Source organism: Cebidichthys violaceus, unplaced genomic scaffold (assembly GCF_023349555.1).
Source record: "Cebidichthys violaceus isolate CVI_PGR_0920_01 unplaced genomic scaffold, fCebVio1.0.p SCAF_13, whole genome shotgun sequence".
NCBI classification, from domain to species: domain Eukaryota; kingdom Metazoa; phylum Chordata; class Actinopteri; order Perciformes; family Stichaeidae; genus Cebidichthys; species Cebidichthys violaceus.
The window spans coordinates 1,543,723-1,565,269 of NW_027176296.1; the positions used below are offsets into that span (position 1 = coordinate 1,543,723).

The 21,547-nt window shown below is 40.1% G+C and overlaps 3 protein-coding genes across 5 annotated transcripts; 2 read left to right on the forward strand and 1 right to left on the reverse strand.

Annotated features, from left to right (window-relative positions):
• Positions 1–1,795: 1,795 nt before the first annotated feature.
• ccl25b (chemokine (C-C motif) ligand 25b) lies at positions 1,796–4,286 on the reverse strand. Of its 2 annotated transcripts, none has more exons than XM_068707283.1 (5): positions 4,177–4,286; positions 3,672–3,770; positions 2,727–2,844; positions 2,376–2,490; positions 1,796–2,265 (listed from the first exon to the last, which is right to left on the reverse strand). In XM_068707283.1, the coding sequence occupies exons 2-5, from the start codon at positions 3,733–3,735 to the stop codon at positions 2,257–2,259; spliced, it is 306 nt and encodes a 101-aa protein (XP_068563384.1). In that variant the 5' UTR covers positions 3,736–3,770; positions 4,177–4,286; the 3' UTR covers positions 1,796–2,256. The 2 variants fall into 2 exon arrangements, with proteins under 2 accessions (XP_068563384.1, XP_068563385.1); XM_068707284.1 differs by having other exon boundaries at positions 4,185–4,233.
• A 2,800-nt stretch (positions 4,287–7,086) lies between these two features.
• Positions 7,087–14,237, forward strand: gclm (glutamate-cysteine ligase, modifier subunit). The gene is made up of 7 exons (XM_068707286.1): positions 7,087–7,447; positions 8,697–8,759; positions 10,399–10,483; positions 11,394–11,450; positions 11,562–11,764; positions 11,997–12,111; positions 12,942–14,237. The coding sequence occupies exons 1-7, from the start codon at positions 7,316–7,318 to the stop codon at positions 13,109–13,111; spliced, it is 825 nt and encodes a 274-aa protein (XP_068563387.1). The 5' UTR covers positions 7,087–7,315; the 3' UTR covers positions 13,112–14,237.
• A 796-nt stretch (positions 14,238–15,033) lies between these two features.
• On the forward strand, positions 15,034–21,525 carry dnttip2 (deoxynucleotidyltransferase, terminal, interacting protein 2). 2 transcript variants are annotated; one of them, XM_068707288.1, is made up of 7 exons: positions 15,034–15,123; positions 16,829–19,125; positions 19,310–19,448; positions 19,563–19,658; positions 19,873–20,037; positions 20,730–20,839; positions 21,160–21,525. In XM_068707288.1, exons 1-7 carry the CDS (start codon positions 15,049–15,051, stop codon positions 21,254–21,256), a joined length of 2,979 nt encoding a protein of 992 aa, XP_068563389.1. In that variant the 5' UTR covers positions 15,034–15,048; the 3' UTR covers positions 21,257–21,525. The 2 variants fall into 2 exon arrangements, with proteins under 2 accessions (XP_068563389.1, XP_068563388.1); XM_068707287.1 differs by lacking the exon at positions 15,034–15,123 and adding an exon at positions 15,913–16,110.
• Positions 21,526–21,547: the final 22 nt, after the last annotated feature.

Sequence of the window (21,547 nt, forward strand, 5' to 3'; positions counted from 1 at the left end):
AGGGTCAACTGTGACACCCTGGTAAGTGATTAGTGCTTTGTCAATGCTTCATAGAGCGAAAAACAGAGAAAGCATGTATGAAATGAAACTGAATCAGGTCTGACCAATGTTTGAGAGGTCAGATTTTCTAAACGAGGTCCCAAATTGTGATTGCACACTAATGTTGGGTAATACGCTAACATGGCAGATTGCCTTTTGGACTGTCTCCTAAATCCATGTTAGAAACTCATTCTAAGCCACTCTAAGTGTGTTCCGGAAAACGACTTGACATGACAACATGCATACTTAAGAAATGCTTGTCTCACAATACAATGCAGAAAAGGAAATGGAGGAGCTTCTCACAGCTGGAGGACATTAAAAGTAACAGCAGATGGATGGTGGTGAAACAGCTCCAACAATACCTCAGAAAACAAAAAACATCTTTGTAAGAACATTTGCTTATGAAGTTTAATTGGCAGAATCTTTAAAGTTGCAGTTTGACAGATGTGTCTTAGCGCATGTGATTTCCTTTTGGAACAAAAGGATAAATTATGTTGATTTTGTTGTATACTAACTGCAAAAACAGCACTTGAAATGGTAGTACATAGTACATACTGACACAGCTTAAGTGTTCATGCATGTTTTGCTTTTTATTTATAGTATATAGTGGAGAAATAAAAAGGAAGCATAGAAGGAGGGAAAAGTGGTGAACTACAGTAAAGGCCCCCAGCTGGATTTGCAGCAGGGACATTGTGGTTTAGACGGTACAGCCTTGGCCTCCAGGCCGCCATGATGCCCTTAACTTGTTGATGTTTTAGGACATTTCACAGTTCATCCATCTAGTACTGGCAAATGATCGTGGTCTTGGCTGAGTAGGGAAACACTTACAAGACTTAACCACAAACCAAATATCTTTCAAATTCTAGATAAGGCTGGGAAAATGGGCAACTGCCAAGGGACCCCTAAAGAATCCAGGTTCACTGTGTGTCAGCTGCTTTTTGTTAATACAATTACTTACTCAACGTCAACTGTGTCCTAATTCTTTCTCATGTTTAGTTTATGTTGTGCTCTCATGGTATATTTGCCAAAACAAAGCTATTCCATCAACCTACAACAAATGAGCCTGGCCAGGTAATATTCCAGAATAGAAATACAGTATTTATTCTTCAGGCAAAATATAATGACGCTCTATTAGTGTGCTGTGTGCACTGTTATTGATAGGAACTTGGAAGCAACAGTGGTCCAACGGAAGCTTAACTTTGTATAAACTTTGAAATACATCTTTGCACTAAATGAAGACTGTAGATCAATTGGATTGAAGCTCATTATGAAGGGATCACTGCAGTATAAACAAGATGAAATGATTACACAACACAAAACCTGTTTCAATGAACACCTGAGCCTGAGCATCGTTTATTAAATACAGACTGGACTTCTTCTTCTAATCTGGATGGCTGAGAATCTTAACAGACATGGTGGATCTTTAACTTCAGTGTCAATGCTTTACCATCGTTATCATTGAGCCAATGAAAAACAGCTTTTTAGACCAACTGTCTCGAGGGCCAAGTTTTATAGTGTGAGCGGATGGCTCATGTAGTTAATTATTGGTTGAAGCTCATGCCAAATGCAGCCTGTAAGCGATTACTGGACCAAATCTGTGCCTGCTTTCATGGCTATCCAATTAAGATCTCATCAGGGAGGAATGGTGCATTTTTATCCCCCAAAATCAACCATTGCATCACCAAATCAGGTCAGAACTGATGTAAAACATCTTGGTGTTTCCTGATTCATCATAAACTAATAGAGAAAACCAGAGTCTGGTTTGTATTGCCTCTTTATTTGATACAGAAGGACACAACATAGAATTATAATGCTAATATAAAAATATGGAAATCTGTCGCACAAAAAACGTTCAGCTTGTCCCCAAAGTGTTTTTTTACATATACATCACACACCCTTAAACAAATGCACACAAACACACTCTGCAAATACATTTCAAAGCTGCCTAACAGTGGCTCATTCCTAGCAGGCGCTACACATCACAGAGAAGTTAACAGTCATAGCGTTGGCTCATATAAATGATTTTTGCTACATAGAAATAACATTGAGGGTATGGTATGTTCGTGTTATAGGGAACCGTGCACATTTACATTCTCTGTCAGCACAGGAAATACCTACTGAAACACAATCCATGTGGTTTAAGGTGATATATGATGCCTGAAATTGGAGGTCAAACATCTGCTCTCCTCTCGCCCATTCCTTTCTTGTTTCTCTCCTTTAAGTGGTCTACGGAGACAAAAGTTACATGGTGAAGATTTACACTCTCACAGTGTTTACGTTTCTCTGCAGGAAATTCAAGTATATCATTGTGAAAGTGTGTTGTGTAACTTTTTTACCAAATTCTGGTTTCTCATATCCACAGACAGCATCAGCTCCTGGACCCAAATGTCATCCGGATTGGTGCAGCGAGTCCACTGCTTTTTATGTGACGGCTTCTTTTTCATCAGAAACCTGCACACATTAGTATTATTATTTAAGATCATCAAGCTTACTGAACAGGTATTATTAGCATTCAGAGACGCCAGTTATTTAAAAGTTCTGCTCTAAGCTTGGATGGATCATATGCTCAGTAGCAGGTTGTTTCTTTTTCCATTAGTTTTGCCAACTTATTATTGTGGGAAGTTTCAACAATGTGTCAAAATGCTCGCTAAGTGCCAACAATGAAGGACATACAATTTGTTACTCACACAACAGCATTGATGTTGCAATCACCATCTGTTTTCTGAATCCTGTAACTTTCAATGTTTCTCTTTGCTTTTCCTGTCATCCCTCTAAGATAGCCAAGGCAGCAGTTGCCATACGAGCCTGGAGAGAGAGAAGTTACAGAGGGTTAGAGAGAGATAAACTGCCTCACTTAAAGATGACACTCAAATGAAGCAATCCCTCAACTTGTACACTCTAGTTATAGGGTCCATGAAGAAGACAATATAGCTCAATTGTAACAATGGTAACTTGCGGTTATGCACTATTTATTCATTATTTTATCAAATATTTGTAATTTGTGAACTATTAATTCAATATTAACACAGCAAACATAATCATGGCTTTCACAAATCACTGATTCAATTATATGTCATCAAATAATTTTTTCTACCAAAGAAAACCACAAAAAGCAAATATCTGGGGCTAAACCAACAGCATCTCAGCATTGAAAAATAGCAAACGTGAATCATGTTATTTATTTTGTGTTATCTTACTAACATACACACACACCTTGTCTAGGAAACAGATTTGTACAGTGTTTTTTTCACATAAAAGTACAATAATTTCCAAAATAGTTTTCAAAATAGTTTTTAGTTGCCCAAGAGGTTAATTCACTTAAAGAATGATCACCTAAACAGTATAAATCAGCAATAGGAATGTTTAAAAGTACAACATGTCCACTATCTATAATTGCCCAGTTGTTCTGTATTTTGCTGAGGTGGAAATGTGTATAAAAATCTGTTGTTTTATTTAACTTAGTAAAAGTAATGTGTGTTTTTTTTCTAACTCGTCATAAGATTACCACATGAAAGAAGTCTATAATAGGAAGCCTAGACAGATTACACTTTGGAATGAAGTGTTGTAGTGAGAGGTTGTAATCAAATTTGCTATTATAATTTCATAGTTCTAATCTGATTTGTTCCACTTACCTTGTGCAAGACTCAGGTACACGCATGAGAGGATCAGAAGATAGAAAAGAGCTTGGGACTTCATGGCTGTGGCTGCTGTTGCCCTTGTTGTGTGGACCGCTGCAAAGACACAAACAGATTAAATCACAGAGCAGAGCTAAACAAAAAAAGAAGAACTGATTCCCACCCTCCTAGCCATGTACATTTTGGCTGTTGATATAATATTTTCCATCACAAACCCCTCTGAGCTCTTGTGAAAGAAAAAGGTTATGTCGTTGACCCCCTCATTAAAAATGTTCAAATCCTCTTCTGGTTTCCAGCTGTGTGCAGCTGTTTTTATCTTGAGCGCAGTGAGTGATGTTTTACAGAAACCAAGGGAGTTTGTGATAAATTATGGCTGGATTTTCTCTCTGCGGTTATCTCTTAGTAAACTCATCACTTGGAACACAAAGCAACATGTTTACAAAGTCAGGATTACAAAGCACTAAGAATAACACGAGGGTTGAGGTTGTTTCAAAAGACGTACCTGCTCACATTCAGTCTTCTACAGGATGTGCTGGCATGAGAACCTTTTGTCCACTGCTGCTTGTTGCTGCTCTGTTCTCTAATATAGTGCACACTTGATAAATGCCCTCCCTCCTTTACCACACCTACTCTGACATGTCAACAACACTCCAAGTTTTGCAACTGAAATTTGATCACTTAATCCCATAAGACCATACTCCCCCACTCTCCCCTCCACCACCACCACCACCCACACAAATACCCCCCCCCCCCCCCCCCCCACACACACACACACACACACACACACACACACACACACACACATGTCAATACCACTAAGTACCTCGATGTGATTGCAACCTACTGAAGACAATGAATAATGAATAACCCCCAAAAAGCTGATGATGTTTTCACCACTTTGGTCTCACATTCAGCACATTGGCATACATTGGTGGCATTGGTTGTATACAGTGCAAAATAATAATGTAATGCTTTAATGATACCTTTTAAAAATTCTTGATTGTTTTGGTGGTCAGGTGTGTCATACCTCTGCACCTGATAGAGATGTCAGTGCCCTCAAATGCAGCGGGACGGATACTTCCTCACACTAAGGCTGATCTAATCTCACAGCACTGAAGCTTTTCAGATGTAGGAACACTTCCAAAGTTGATTTATTGTGTATCTATTACGCATAATTCAAATCTAATGAACTGGGCACATGTACAATTGGTTATCTCCATCAGTTCTTTTTACAGCTGCAACCATTTTTCAGGCCCACCCTGCATCAAATCTTATTCCTATGCTGAATCTATAATGATATGTACTTCATGTCCCATTGCATTGTTATCCATCTAGTGTATGACTATGGGGAATTCTTGGTCACTTATTTTCCTGCACCACTGTAAATAAAGTCAAACCTGCACATTTGCTTACTGTGTTGCTGCTAAATGATTCGTTTTCCTGAGTAATGAACATTTAAGAGACAGAAATAAACACGGGGAGAAGGAAAAGTGGGGTGTCAGGAGACCCATGTACTGATTATGTATGATGAATGTTGTTTTCAAGCTTCATTACAAGTTAATTTCAAATGAAGTGACAACATATGTGAGTAATTGTGCATAACTGTGTGCAAATGCACGTGCAACTATATTTGTATTACAGTGGTTAAAGTTGAAGCAGAAAGGGGTGGTGGGAGCACCTGGGCCCTTCAACCTTAAGCAACCTTTATCTGACCTCCCCAGTGAAACAACACCTGGCCCTCTCAGAAAATGTATTTACTTTTTGTATCTTCTATTTATTTTTTAACTGCTCCGTATTTCTACTATAATTTCTTCTCTAAAAAGTATGGGAACAGCCCATTAAAAGCCCAACATGTGTTAGCTTTCTACAGTTGTTAAATGTAGCTCCCTTGGAGTTACCTCCCCCCCAAAATTCCTGGCAAAAATACAGAGTTCATGACCTCAGTGTCCTCAATGTTCTCTACACTCAGTATGACTGTTCCTTGTGAGGTATGAAAAGAAATGTGTTCTGAAGAAAAAGGCAGGACTTCATAGAGTTTACTTTCTCTTGCGCTCATAGTCATTTCATCCCCGCGATAGTTTGATTGCTTCCAAATGTCACTGTTCTCTTGACTTGATGATGTTGTCTGAATCATGAATACATGGTTAGAAGTAGGTGTAAAGACGGACATTTACACTGAAACATCTCATTCAAAAACCAAGGACATTAATGTGCTGCTATAACAGCATCCGCTCCTCTGGGAAGGCTTTCTAAAGGAGTTTGGGTTCTGCCATTCAGACACAAGAGTGGCAGTGAGGTTACAAACTCATGTTGGGCGATGAGGCCTGGATGCAGTCTGCATTCCAGACGGTTAATCCCAAAGGTGTTGTTGGATGAGGTTGAAGCCAGGACTCAATTTCTTCCACATCACACTGGGAAATCTATTTCTTTATCGACCAGGCTTTGTGCACAAGAGTATTGTAATGTTAAAACCAAACTGTTAAAAAGAAAAAGTCCATCATCTGTGAATAAATTAATTGATAAGTCACATAATCTATGGCATACATAAGTACATACATAAAATATCTAAAATATAATTGTATGCTGTAACATTAAGATTTCCGATAATTGGGACAAAGTAGCGTATAGCCCACACCATGAACACCAGACCAAGGATACATTAGTACACAAAGGTATGTATACAGGGATGGCCAACAGTGGTGGAAGAAGTACTCAGAACCAGTATAAATATACTCCATTATAAGTACAAATAAAAGTACAGGGGTATGAGCAGTAATGTACTTATAGCATTAAAAGTATGAGTAGGCTACTCACTATGCAGAATGGCCCTTCTCAGTGTTATATCATGGTGGTTGAATTCAAAATTACGGTATGAAAATGTATTTTACTTTATTTGATATGTTCATGATAGGTTTAATCTGCCATATTGTATAGTTATAAAATAAATGTAGTGGAGTAAAAAGTACAATATGGCTCCATGAGTGTTGTGGATTAGAGGATAAAATAAGAAATGTGTTTGTTGCATCAGCCCAGAGACAGAAAAATAAATAGCAAGCGGTATATACAATTAAAATAGAAGTAAAAATAGAGCAGCAGATTGAAGTCAATCCTATGAGGCAAAACACAATAATAACAATAAAGTTCAAGTGCTTCAAATTGTTCTTTAGTACACTAATTGAATAAGTATTCATCGTAAGGTTCCTATACAATGTTAGCTCTGCTTGAGAAAAAATATTAGAAACACTACACTACCATCTAGCGGTCAGAAATGAGAACTGCATCCAATACAAAAATCTATTCCATCGATCCAGTTCCGTGTTATGAATGTAGCACACTACTCCAGGATACCCTGACCGGGTTTTACAGGACATTCACTGACACCTCAAGTGTGGGCGTGACCGACCGGCTTGCCTCCATAACAGCCTCTAAGCAACCAGTCAGACTAGCAACTCAGACAACACACTAAGTGCAAGTCATCCTGACTTCATAGTTTTATAACAGTTTTGTGGGCTGTGCTATTGTTCGCGAGCCAGCTCTTATAACCAGCAGTTACAGTAGCGGTTGGTGTCAGAGTGAACGCGCACTTTTTGTCGTAGCAAGACACTGATTAGCAACTTGTTAGCTCGCAGATCGAGAACCACATGGATCCTCAAAACATGACCAGTGAGGCGAAGATGTTGCTGAAACACGCCAAGACTCTCAGACTGCACACCGGGAATCTAGTCAACCGAAGTCGCCTGAAAAAAAAGTGTCCGGTGTCTCCCAGCGAAGAGGTAAGACGCCGTGAACATGTCTGAATTAAAAACAAAGGCAGTAAGTTAGCTTGTTGTGTTGCGTGTGACAGTTTAGCTTATTAGCTTAGCCTCTGTTAAGTTAACGGTGGGCTAACGTTACCTGGCTAAATATTTAACTGGATAAGGGTATCTCTGTGTGTGTGTGTGTGTGTGTGTGTGTGTGTGTGTGTGTGTGTGTGTGTGTTAACTGATAATAAAGCGTGTATAGGTCTATAAAGAGGGACGTTTTGAAAAGAAGTAATTCAAATTGTACCTGTCGAGGTCTCTAGTTAGTCTAGTGTTTACTGATGTGATGAAGGCGTGTTTAAAGTATGTGATGTTTGTTGTAGGCGGCTCACAACAAACAAACTGTTAATTTAACAGTTTAGGAACGTTGAGCCTGGAAGCAGCAAACGCAACACAACACCTGCAGGCAGGTGCTTTATTGAAACAGGGTTGATTTGAGCCAGTACCCTAAATCTACTGATATGGTCACGTGTCATTCATACATTTAGTGCTGCACCTACATATTATTTTCAATTATTATCAGATATAGAAGACTGACTTATCCATTAATTGACTTGTTGTTTTGGCCCTGTATAGAGTTCACTGTATTTATTTTAAAGATTTGGAGGTGATTTCCTGAAAGTTTTGGTCAGACTGGTTTATTTTCCCTAATTGCTTCAGATGCATCATTCATAAGATTTTAAACCTCACCTGCAGTTTTCCTCCAAAGCATGGTTGTAATTTGGGCACAATGCCATGTGTCAGGTACTTTAGTCCAAAGTTCATCTCATAATTTGTTGTTGGGACACAACCAACATATACGTATTGGTTGGTTTGACATTTTCTATTGCCTTCTGCACTCGCATTGAGATGTCTCACTCATCCATATTCTTCCTACACTACTGATGATGCAGCTGGCCTCCTCACCCCATACTTATCCTTTTGTAATAGTTATGTTTTGGAAATAAAACATTTGTCTTTACTTAAACTTGACTCGTCTCCTGTCTTTGTCCCACACTTTTGTGCCGATTTGGGACATTTTATCTAACTGATTTCATTGTTTATAACACAGTGCGGCCCGAGTTTGGCAGAGCAGCATGTCACAGCTGTCCAGATGTTGGTGTGGGAGTCTGCTGAGGGATACAAAGCTGTTCCACTTCAGCCAAGCTTCAGGGATCCTTCCTGAAAATATGCATGTTTCACAGATGTTAATAAACAATTGTTTTTCTGTTTGATATTTCAGCTTCAAGACTGCATTCAAGCCACGCTTAGTGATTGGTCTTCCACAACAAAGCTGCCATCAAAGGTGGGGAGATGTTTATTGTTTTCTTAATGTGTTGATGTAGCGCCGTTGGGGTTCTTGATGTTTAGTAATACATCGAATTCAGGCTCTTCCATACCAGTTTTGCATGTTAGTATTTGCATTGTCGTTTCACTTATGGTCAGACCAGCAGTATGTGAATAAGTTTCACAATGTGCCACCACACTGTCCAGAGCGCTTCCAGTGCTTGGGAAAATAAAATAACTGTAGTGATGAACATCAAAGGTTGCCTCTAGCCTTACTGAAAAGAAGCTGTCATGATGAATGTTCATGCAGTGCTGCCTGCCAAAGGCGCCATTCCAAATGTGCGTCTGTAATGGAGGGGGGTGGGTGGAGGTAGAAAAACATTGCTGTGGGGGTTTTGTTTATTAACTGTGATGGGATTTCTAGAACGCATTCATCAACCACTTGTGTTCATCAAACTAACAAAAACCTGAAAAGGAGATTTAAAACAATGCAGGATCTTACGCAGTGTTCCTGCTGAACACATCTCTGCACTGGCTGTTTTGCTTGGCTCAGCTAATCTGCTTCAACTTTTATTGCCCCGCCCACAGGACTCAAATGGGGATGGGGGAAGTTTGAAAGAGTTGAACTAAGGGATTGTAAATACAAAGCGTAGTAGACACATCCCCTGCAGGGAAATGGAAAGAACAGGATGTTTGAGTCATGGGGCCCTGAGCTGTCTTCAGGCGCTTTTTGATGCTGCGTAACAGATCCATGTTGTAAAGATCGACATTTTTCAAAGTTCTGGTCATGTTATGCTAACCTTCTTTTAACAATGCACTTCAATACGTCAATTTTAAATACAGTAGGTCTCATGTGTGATGTGCTGACACGTCATATTCTACCTTTGTCCTTACGAATATTGTATTAAATGTATCACTTGTTATTAAGTCTTCTGAGCAAAAAAATAGCATTTAATAAAATGTAAAGAGAGTTTAATAGACGATAAAACACTGAATGAGACAATTTAGAGTTTCCTCTCATGACAGATCAGACTTAAATGTTATTTCCCCTTGTGTGGATACTTTTTTTAACAAGCAATGATAATGATAGCCTCATATACCATTTAAAAAAAAAAAAAAAAATATACAAAAATAACCAGATCAGATTTGCTTTTTGCCTGAATGAAATTGAACAGAGCCGTTCTGCTACCGGTGTCACAGAGTTCCACTGATCAACAGGTGGTGGTAGTGTGCAAAGATAAGAAGCAATGGATGGAAAAGGCAGGAAAGAAGAAAACTAGTTGCCAGCAAACATAGATGGAAACTATTCAGGTTCCAAACTTTTTAGAAAATTCAGCTTTCCAAAAAAATTTCTGAGGAAGGAAATGCATTCATCACATTTGTTAGACATCAAGGCTTTACACAATGCTCCTTAGTGAGTAACACTAAATGTAAACATAACTTTTGTTTGTTTATAAGAAATCACCACAGGGAACTTTTTTAATTATGACTTTAAAAATCCATCAGTGATGCAGCCTTTGGGGGTTTCTGTACGTTGTGTCATTTGTTCAATGATTAAAAGTCAATATTTTAAGAGGCCGATCTAAGTTTTTTCTGGTCTAAAATGTGTTGTAGTCACACTACACACACAGTCTCTAAATGAAGTGCTTGTCTTGCAGGATTTTCCAGACACACTGGACTGCTCCATTCCCCAGGCAACAGATGCTATTACTCCTGAAGAGAGGGATGAACTGAGGGTCTCAGGTCAGTACTGGAGTGTTTGCCACAGGGTTTTTTGAGACTGTTGGTGAACGTCAGACCCCTTTAGAGGGGGAAAATGTTGTACATTTTAAAGTGAAATGCATCAATCTGGTGCACTTTGAGAGCAAAATTAAGACGCTAGATCTATGAAGAACTCTGTGCTCTTGTAAACAATTTTGTCCTCTGGTTTTAGCAGTGATGGAATATATCTAAGTACATTTACTCAAGTACTGTATTTAAGTGTTGTACAACAGAGATACTGTTCTTACACAAGGGGCCACAAACGAAATGCTGTGTTAAGGCATTTCTGTGTACCAAAGTCTGCAGTCTGTTTTATGGAAAACTAATCACGAGAGTCTGGAACCGTCCAGAATATTAACCCTCTTTGATTCTTCATTGCTGCAGCAAAACAGACTGCAGACTGGAAATAAGCTAAGTTGTGCCAGTTACTTACAAAGGATAGCCTGCAGTCCAGTTCCATGCATGTGGCAAACTTTGCAGAGGATACTTTTATGCTAAGTTGGTGATCATTTTGTAGAAGTAGCCCCTGTTTAGGTTAGAGCTCTTCTTGTTTGACCGTTAGCTCCAGCTTCACTCTGATGTGTAAAGGTCAGAACGTAAACGGTCGTCCAAATGGCGTTACTATTGACATAATGCAGTTCGGAATATAGAAAAAAATGGTAAATAAGGTAGACATTTTCATTTTGTTTTGATGATGTATATCATCATATCGCCCAGCCCTATCGTCTATGTTAAGCACTTTGTATGATGGCTGATTTAATGGCTCATGCATTGATCAGAGCATACCCAATTAATGACTGAAATAGTTAAACAAGTAATAATAAATAGTAAATAAGTAAAAAGCTAACATTGCAGTATGTGGGGAATGACATGTTATTGCTTGTTTTCACAGTCAAGCTGTTTCTGTGTGAGTCGGTTCAATCCTCTATCAGAGATGCAGTGGAGATGGGTGAGCTTTAATTCTCTTCAGCTAAATCTTTGTGTATCTTAAAGACTACACACAATTTTTAGGAAACTGAACTCTACTTGTGTTACGGCCTTGTCTGTCACTCATTCCTAGTCTGCCAGGCGCTGGCGGTGTCTCAGCTTGACTCTGTTATCATAGCGCCACCTTGGCCCTTGGACAGTGACAGCCAAAGTCTGGCCCACCTTCAGCCTGCTTGGGAGGAGCTGGAGGCTCTGGTCAGAAGCCAGCAGATTGCTGCTATTGGCACCTCTGACCTGGACAAAGACTTGCTGGAACAGCTCTACAACTGGGCTCAGGTTAGTGGAAATCTTGTGTGTGTGAACCTTAATTTGTTTCAGAAATGAAAATCGGACTTTAGAGGCAACATATATGTTGACATTTTATAATAAACTGGATTCATAGATTACAAAATCTGCAAGCAATAATGTGTTTTTCTATTATGAACTTTGGCAAGTGGAACACTGTCTGCCATTTCCTATGTTGAACCAAATGAAGCCAGTCGTTTACTACATGCTCTCTCTTGTACAGGTAAAGCCCAGCAGCAACCAGTTCAACTTGGCCTCCTGCTGTGTGATGCCTCCAGACCTGACAGCCTTTGCCAAGGAGTTTGACATCCAGCTGCTCACACACAACGATCCCAAAGGTTCAGAAATTCAATTAAAATGTTTTTCTGTCAGTCAGATGGGTTTGTAGTAAAGTTTATAAATGCAAAACTTTTTTCAGTGCTTAGTTAAACATTAATGGGTAAGCTATTTGATATTCTATATTTTTCTAATTGGCAACAAATGCCATCAAAAGACCAAAACCAACTGTGTTTCTGTGTAGAAAAAGCCAGATATACCTAGTCAATTATATTTATATATCACAAATTTGCCTGAAATTATATATATATATATATATATATATATATATATATATATATATATATATATATATATATATATATATATATATATATATATATATATATATATATATATATAATAAATCGTACTCCTTAGTGTAATGGACCTCTATTGTTGCCCCAAAAAAGCATGAATGAGGCGTTTCCCGAGAGACATGTTTCAACATTATTGTGAATATGGGTAGTGTAGTTTATTTTGAGTCAGTCCCACATTAACGGTCCGTCTGGTGGAATTACTAAAACACCAAATGTGTAGTAATGCACGGCTGAAAATGATCCCCAAAAATAGATTTATATCTTCAGCAGAAATGATTGGGCTTGGTCCTGATAGCCACAGAGAAGGGAAGAAAGTGTACAGAGACAGACAGACAGACCCATTGTTGATTTTTAGTCTCGTCATGGGATTTATTGACAATAAAATACTTTTGTAGTTGGGGTCAACAGCAGTATCAGTGAGTCTCATGTTTAAGTTCTTTGCACAGTGTAAGTTGCACAGTTCACTTGTACCTGTCTTTTTTTTTTCTCCATGAGTTTTAAACGGCTCTTCTTTTGGTTCCATGTTTCCACAGAGTTGATGTCAGCAGCCACATTCCAGGAGGCGGTGCAGGAGGGAACGCAGGACCAGAACATTGCTGACTGGAGGCTGGAGTGGGTCCTTCGCTACTCCATTATTGTGAAGAGCCGGGGAATTATCAAGGCTAAGGGCTACCTTGTCAGTGCGAGGAAGGCGAGCCCCTAGCACAACCCGCTATAGAAGACACATGGATGAAGCCATTTTCCTCTTTTCGTTGACATACACACAAAACATGCAAAGTAATAGCTCTGAATAATGGATGCTGCCATTCACCATGAGTCTGGAAGTCATTGTTTTATCTTATACGGTTACATCCTGATCATGTACCATTTCTTCATTTTAACTGATGCAGGTGTTCATTAGTGTCGTCTCAGTGAGATCATAAATAGGAGATGAACATGCAATATTAACTCAAGATTCAATTTTAAGAGAATAGACTGTGAAAGTGAGTTTCACAGATGAATAGTACATTGACAGATCAGCCATTTATCAACACAATAGAGGCTGCTTTAATGATGGAAAATGGCGGTTGCTAAACTTTGATCCAAGGCGAGGGTTCCTTAACCTTGTTCTGACTTGAAGTGCCTCTCATCCTTTTCTCCTCCTGTCCTCATACCTGCTTTGTCTCCACTGTGTCTGTGTGAATCAAGCTTTAAATATATTGGTCTGAATGAAAAGTCAAAGGAAGAGATTTGTTTTTAGTAGAATGATTGAAACATTTTTTAAGCCGTATTTGAAAAAATATCAGAAAAAAAGTTTATTGTTGCAATTGGCTTTTTCCTGCAGTATTTGCATTCCTAAATTGAGAAAAAACTGCTAATTTAAATCAAACTACATGTGAGATGTTTATTTTATGATGCTGATTGATTGTAATTGGTGAAGAAAACAACTAAGTATATACAACTGTATTTTATCAGGCCTTTTTTTCTGACCAAGGTTACCCACTACTGTGCTCATGAGATTAATTTGAGGATTTGAAAGTACAGCAATATTTGGAGAGTGACATGCGTAGCAGGTGCTTGTCCTCTATATGCATTGTTGTTATCACTGGAAACTCCACGCCAAGGAGATGTTAAAATATGTAAACTCTGAGGAAGATGTTTTTATATAAGAATCATGGTTGTTTTTCCAGACCGGATCCAGTTAATCTCATGAAGACAAATTATCTGTTGTACTGTAAACATATTTAATGTTGTCATATGTCTGTATATCATGAATTGGCTTTATTAAAATCACAAAAGTTATGTTTTACCATCAACACTGATGTAAAATATTTAAAAGATGGAATGACCCTGGGCTAGTGTGATGATTTTTTATTTTTTTTGATAATACAATCAAGATTTTGGTGTTACAAAAAAAAGAGCTAATTAACGAAGAAGGGAACTTCCAACTTTGTTGAAAGTGCTACCTAAAGCTCTCAGCTGAGTCATTAGCATGCATTAAAAGTGTTTTGTTGATACTTAAGTTATTTAAATTATGTCCCATGTTTGTGTTTAATTGTTTCAAAGTGTATTATCAAACACTCTGCATTGCACTGTGAGTTTCTGGGTTAGGGATACTTCTGCCACATACTGTACACCACTACATTTATTTGACTGATATTGTCAAATATTGTTTTTTTAACAACGATATTTATAGATTATAGATTTATATACAAAGCATATAAAATCTTATAAAATATGATGTACATGGATACAACAGTTACAATTACAACCTCAAGCAACTTCAACATTAAAAACTTTACTTGCACATTAACACACCAGCGTTAAGTACCTAATAAAATACAGTATAGAGCAATACAGTCTATGAGTACAGCACACAGGGTTTGTCTGCATTGAGAACTTTTACTTTTCAAATTTAAAGTGCCTTTTGAGAACAATTCGTACTTTTTCTTTCGCACACTTTCAATGCAGTACTTAATGTACGAACTAACGTTAGAGAATTTTACTTTAAAGGACCTGAACAGTTTTTCCACCATCAGGACTTGAAGTTGAGTCACGACTCTGCGATCGTCTGTATCTTATTTCCGTTTATCGATTAGTCAAGTCCAGCTCTCAAACCGGAAGTGTAAGGAGCTAGCAGGCTTGCTAGCAGCATGCAAGATGGTGGCCACCAGGAGAGGAGTGCGCGTGTACTCTCCAACTAAAACAAACCCAGACCAGTCCTCTGATGTCCCGGTACGTGCGACAGAGACATGTTGGTTAAACCTGCTACTGTTCAGAGACTACGTTAAGGTTTAGTTCGAGGAGAAGGAGCCCGTCACGTGTCTGTTAGCGCGTGAATGTGTAGCTGCTCAAAACTTCACATGAACACCATCTTTCCTATCGGAGTTTGTAAACGCTTCGATGTTGTGAAACAAGTGGAGAAAACTGAAAATATTGGTAGAATCAACGATAACGTGACGGACTAAACTTGATTGTGTGTGTGTGTGTCTGTCTGTCTGTCTGTCTGTCTGTCGACCGACCAACAGCAATACAGCTTTGAATGGAATTGAATTAAAGATTGATTTAAAGAAACTGAATCCATTAGACACGTTTTTATTTAATCCACTGTTACGGTCTCTAAATTCAGCATACTTATACACCACTGCATTTAGTTGACTGATATTGTTGTTTTTTAACAACGATATTAAGGTCTATATATGTATATACAAAGCATATGGTGATCTTATAAAATATGATTTAAGTGGATACAACTGTTAGAATTACCTCAAGCAACTCAACATTAAAAAGGTTACTCACCAGCGTTACCTAATAAAATACAGTATAGAGCAGTACAGTCTATCAGTACAACACACAGGGTTTGTCTTCATTGCGAACTTTTACCATTCATACTTAAAGTGCCTTTTGAGAACAATTCGTAGTTTTTCTTTCGCACACTTTCAATGCAGTACTTAATGTACGAACTAACGTTAGATACGTTTTACTTTTAAGGACCTGAACCGTTTGTCCACCATCAGGACTTGAAGTTGAGTCACGGCTCTGCGATCGTCTGCTTGGCCTGTATCTTATTTCCGTTTATCGATTAGTCAAGTCCAGCTCTCAAACCGGAAGTGTAAGGAGCTAGCAGGCTTGCTAGCAGCATGCAAGATGGTGGCCACCAGGAGAGGAGTGCGCGTGTACTCTCCAACTAAAACAAACCCCGACCAGTCCTCTGATGTCCCGGTACGTACGACAGAGACATGTTGGTTAAACCTGCTACTGTTCAGAGACCACGTTAAGGTTTAGTTCGAGGAGAAGGAGCCCGTCACGTGTCTGTTAGCTCGTAAATGTGCAGCTGCTCAAAACTTCACGTGGACACCATCTTTCCTATCGGAGTTAGTAAACGTTTCGATGTTGTGAAACAAGTGGAAAAAACTGTAAATTAAACCGTTTAACTGTCAGAGTGGTTTAAAATTGATTCAAAGATCCTACTCGTCAATGATAGATGAAGTAGTAAAAACTAACCGGTCCTTATTTTCACTGGGTGACTTTATTCCTTCATTAGCAGTAACATTTATGGTCAAAAACACACTGCCCTAAATACTAGACAAGAGCACCAAATGTGTGCTTAAAATAGTCCCCAACGAACACACTACTTACTCCCGTCTAACGTATGAAGAACAAATACAGTTCCTAGATATTTTTATTGTTAAATGTGAAGCTATGTGTCGGTGACCCATTTTTAGATGGCAATATCTTCAGTAGAAATGAAGCCACAGACCGGCTGTGGAAGTCAGAAAGACTTGAGAAAGTGACACATTGTTGGCTTTGGTCTTTTTTTTTTGTGTGGAATTTGTTGACAATACAAACACTTTCTATAATGACACCTACCTCATCCTTTGGGATAAAGCTTGTCATAGAATCAGCTGTACAAATAAATTCTCTTATTTCTTTCAAACAGGCCACTCCTTCCACTGGTCGAAGAACCAGGAGCACTGCTAAACAAGCAGAGAGCCTGACGCAACACGCCCTGGTGGAGGCCAGCAGCCAGCTTGAAAAATGCAAGGGACAATTCCATGCGTCTCCATCTACCTCCCTGATGAAAAGATGCACCAGAGCTTCCAGACTCCACAGTCCAGAGCAGTCATGCACACCTGTGGGCTCCATCCACGAAGAGGATCAGGAAGACTCCTGCTGCTCTGCGGCGTTTGACGCCGAACTACCAATGACACACACCAGGGGGAGCAGGACAACGCACCGCATAGTACTTCGGGAAGATGATGAGATATCTGAGGTGGACTCTTGCTGCTCTGCGGCGGTTGACCCAGAACTACCGATGATGCACACCAGGGGGAGCAGGACAACGCACTGCATAGTACTTCGAGAAGATGATGAGATATCTGAGGTGGACTCCTGCTGCTCTGCAGCGTTTGACGGCGAACTACCAATCACACACACCACAGGGAGCAGGACAACGCACCGCATAGTACTTCGAGACGATGATGAGATATCTGAGGTGGAATCGTACTCTTCTGCGGTGTCTGCATCGAAAGCTAGCCAAAGTGGCCGACGGAGCACAAGGAGGAAGACGATTCCGAAAAGCCCCGAGCCAGCTCATGTTGAGGTCGGAGACGCCAAGGTCGAGTTGGTGTCCGAATCCCAGAGAGTCACCAGAAGTCAGAGAAAAACTGCGCGCCCCAGATCATCTGCCAAACAACAAACTGAAGACTCAGAGCTCTCAGGTGCTGACAGCTGCGTGTCCAGCGTCTCCACCACCCGCAGAGCTACGAGATCCAGAAGGCAAACCGGTCCGATCCCCATCCACCTAGACGAAACCTCGGAAAGCTCTCAATCCCCCGCCCCGAGAGCTCGATTGAGCCGGGCAGCCAAAGGGAGTGCGGCAGCTGCTGTAGACGTCAGTGAGCCCCAGTCTTGCGACTCTGACGGGTTTGAGTCCGGGCCCACTTACAGTATGACGACTCGTAGACGGGGGAAGACCCAATCAACCTGTCCCAAAGCCCTGGACTCAGACTCTGAGCTGACTGACGCACATTCCCAGATGGGCAGCCCCTGCACCACACGAAGCAAAGGGACTCCCTGCAGCAGCCGCACAGGCTCAGGGAGCAGCAGTCGGAGTGCTCGGGTCACCAGGAGCTCAATCAAGGACTGTAGTATTGTTTTAAAAAAAACTGTGGAAGACACTTCAATCAATGATTCTATGTTAGAAAGAACAGTGATCCTTGCGGACGCGGACGCAGACTGCACACTGGTGGAAGAAGATGAGAACCAACCATTGGAAGAAAAAGAGAAGGAAGGCGGGAATAGTACTGATCTCACATCAAACGAGGCAGATACAATGAGTGTGGAAAAGGGAGTAATTATTTCAGAAGAAGACTCCCTCATTGGGTCTCTCAAGATATCAGACAGTCCTGCTTGTACTGAGGAAGCTGTAACTACACCTGCAGTGACTGACAGACACCAGCAGGAGGAGCCGTGTGCTGAAAATACGGACGGGGAAGCCTCAGAGAAGATGATGATGCAGGAAACAATTCAGCCATCAGAGCCGCTAAAGCCTTGCCAATCAGCTACAGTAGCATCGTGTGAAAGTGCTTCTGAAATTACAGAGGAGACTGAAGAGAAGGATGAAGCTATGGAAGTGGCTGATGTGGACGCCCACGCACCACAGGGAGATGAGGATGCTGCTGTGGAAACCGGGCCCAGTGAGGAGGAGAAAATGGAAGCCAGCACATTGAATATAGATGCCCAGCAGGTGGTCGACTCCAATGAGGTCCAAGCTGAGTCCATTCAGGTGACATCCAGCCAGCAGCAGAGTATCACAGTGGATTCTGACCCTGAACCGCAACCTAAAGATGTCATCGTCCAGAACACAAAAATAATCAGCCTGCTGGAGAGCAGTGAGGATGAAGATGAAGATGAAGACGCCAAAGAGGAGGAGAGGGAAGTTTCTGGAGAGGTGGAAGAGGAGGATTTGGAGTTCCCGGCAGAGGAGAGAGCAGGACCTTCACAGAGGTGTGAAGCAGCAGCTGCATCCGTTGACGGACTGTTTATGATCGACACACGGCCCGGACAGGAGGCTGATGAACAGTACTACAAGGAGAGGCCAACAGAGGAAGAGGAGAAGGCCACAAAGGAGGACAGAGTGGAGCAGGAGGAGCAAGATGAAGAGTTTGTTGATGAGGAGGGGGATGATGATGACGAAGATGCAGAATTCCTTTTCTCGAGTAGAAATCCTCAGTTGTAAGTATATGAAAGGTGGCCGCCTTTGATTGGTTCATTCACTTAGGAACACGTGCAAAATATGTGGAGGACCCCAGACGGACGTGATCACTATAAGCAGTTTTCACTGTATAACTGTGCTGAGGTGAGAAATGAGACACGACGGCGCCTCCTGAGGAATTTTCTTTGTGCTCATTTGTTCCAGGAAAGAGATGTCCAGCCGTATTGACCCTGGCTTCAGAGTGAAGGAGCTCGGGGGCTTATACATCAATTTTGATGGCAGCAAATCAAAACCTGTCTCCAGTTCACTGCGAAAACTAAAGGAAAAGAAGATCCAAGATGAGGTAAATAAGTAATTGATTTTTGAAGGTGATCTGTGATGCAGAATGAATAATGAACTTTATAGTTATGCAAGCACGAGTAAATCCAATAACACTTTTTTTTGTTGCTGTCCACAGATGATGAAGAAGAGTGTGATGGGACCAGAGTTTGAGAAGAAGGATGCAGTGCCTCCGTACAGCGAATCCAAACAAGCCTTAAAGTTGAAACGCAGAGTAAGTTCACAAAGTTATGCTTTGCTTTATAGATTATCTGTGCTTCAATCTGCTAGTTTTATCACTTGGATCATGTATCATTTGTGGAATGGGTTATGATGAAACGTCCTGCCCCAAATCATGAAATACATAAATACAGTACGGCAGATGTTTTTATTGTAATTCTTTGCTTCAAAGGCTTCTCCAAATAATTGAGATCACTTTTTTTCCCCAGACGGAGAGGGAGAAATCAACAGGAGATGGTTGGTTTAATATGAAAGCCCCGGAGATCACACAAGAGCTGAAAGGGGACCTCCAAGTCCTGAAGATGAGAGGCTCCATGGATCCCAAGAGGTTCTACAAGAAGAACGACAGAGAAGGCTTTCCCAAATATTTTCAGGTCGGTAGAAAACACTAATCTCTTGCCCCTCAGAATCCCTCTTCAATAACAAAGCAACGTTTATATTTGTTTTCTTTGGAAACACGGTCATGACTTTTTCATTTTCATAGTTAAAGAGTTCACTAATAGGGTCTGTAGTTCAGAATTTTGAATTTAGCTGGATTTCACTAGGAGCAGCAGCAATACTAATATAAACTGAATTTCCGGTTTGTCCTGTATTATGTTTGCTGGAGCAGAAATTTAAGCGGTTCGCATCTTTTCACGCCGCACTGCCTCTCTGCAAAAAGAATAAACTCTATGGACTAGATAGCAGCAGACCATCCTGCTGTGCGATTACACCGTCCTGTGATTTTGTTTCCCTTTTCTGCTTTACTTACAAAATGATGGCGAAATTAAAGAATGTTTGTACCGCTGTAGAGGCCATTGTGTGAGACTTGTTTTAAAGTGTGTACATGTGCATGGTAGAATATCATTCTTTATTTTGTCTTTTTAAAATTGTAACTAATCCCCATTTTTTTACAAAATTTATCCCATCAATAATCTGATTACGTCTTCTTTTTTTCGATTTCATGTATTGCGCTCCATTAACACGGTGAAGCATCAACCAATCACATGTTTGCTTTACCCTGTTCCCGTTAGCCAGTTCCCAGTGCTATCTAACATAGCATTACTTTTGTGTGTATGTGATACAGATTGGTACGGTGGTGGACAACCCAGTCGACTTCTATCATTCCCGTCTTCCCAAGAAGGCGAGGAAGAGGACAATGGTGGAGGAGCTGCTCTCTGATGCTGAGTTCAGACAGTAAGTTGAAATAAAAACAAACACAAAACCATTTTTCTAGACATGTCACATGATTCAACTATGAAATGGACTGATGTACAGTGTTTTTGTATTGTGTTAGCAATGCTTCAGTGTCTGCCATCACATATTTAAAATCTATTACAACACAATATTTAAGGATATCAAAATAGTTTGTAACCATCATTAACTTAAACATTGCAGCACCACAGCAGCTCTTGCTAACTGTGTGAGCACATTGGTATTTAGTCAGGAGTACAAAGAGTGTAGATGTATTCCATTACTGCAAACGTATAAAATGTACTTTCCTCTCGTCTTACCAGGAACAACAAAAAGAAGTACCAGCACATTGTGACGGAAAGAGCGGCACAAGGAGCTGGCAAGAGGAACAAGAAGAAGAATAAATTCCATAAGAAGTAAATCTGAAGACTTGATGTGATGAACACTGACTGAGTGACTTTTCATAAATACTGATATCAACTGCAGGAGGTGGGCTGGTGTTGAATATTAGAAATAGTCAGTGCTCTGTACAGTTACCAGAAAAATTGTGTATATGCTTATATTTACAACTGAAATTTTTTTTAATCAAATGGAACAAATATTCCCCAAACTGTTTCTGCACAGTAATCATAGTCTTTCTAAATATACATGCATCATATGAACATTAAAATATTTTCTTTTGACAACCATTGTTTGTAAAGGTTTCCTTGA

Excerpts from the sequence above, each read along its gene's own strand:
- ccl25b (XM_068707283.1), bottom strand. The coding sequence starts at position 3,735 with ATGAAGTCCCAAGCTCTTTTCTATCTTCTGATCCTCTCATGCGTGTAC. Across the intron at positions 2,845-3,671 it reads GTACCTGAGTCTTGCACAAG|GCTCGTATGGCAACTGCTGC; the intron begins GTAAGTGGAACA and ends CTCTCTCTCCAG. Across the intron at positions 2,491-2,726 it reads TGCAACATCAATGCTGTTGT|GTTTCTGATGAAAAAGAAGC; the intron begins GTGAGTAACAAA and ends TAATGTGTGCAG.
- gclm (XM_068707286.1), top strand. The coding sequence starts at position 7,316 with ATGGATCCTCAAAACATGACCAGTGAGGCGAAGATGTTGCTGAAACAC. Across the intron at positions 8,760-10,398 it reads CAACAAAGCTGCCATCAAAG|GATTTTCCAGACACACTGGA; the intron begins GTGGGGAGATGT and ends CTTGTCTTGCAG. Across the intron at positions 12,112-12,941 it reads CACACACAACGATCCCAAAG|AGTTGATGTCAGCAGCCACA; the intron begins GTTCAGAAATTC and ends ATGTTTCCACAG.
- dnttip2 (XM_068707288.1), top strand. The coding sequence starts at position 15,049 with ATGGTGGCCACCAGGAGAGGAGTGCGCGTGTACTCTCCAACTAAAACA. Across the intron at positions 19,126-19,309 it reads TCGAGTAGAAATCCTCAGTT|GAAAGAGATGTCCAGCCGTA; the intron begins GTAAGTATATGA and ends CATTTGTTCCAG. Across the intron at positions 20,038-20,729 it reads GCTTTCCCAAATATTTTCAG|ATTGGTACGGTGGTGGACAA; the intron begins GTCGGTAGAAAA and ends TATGTGATACAG.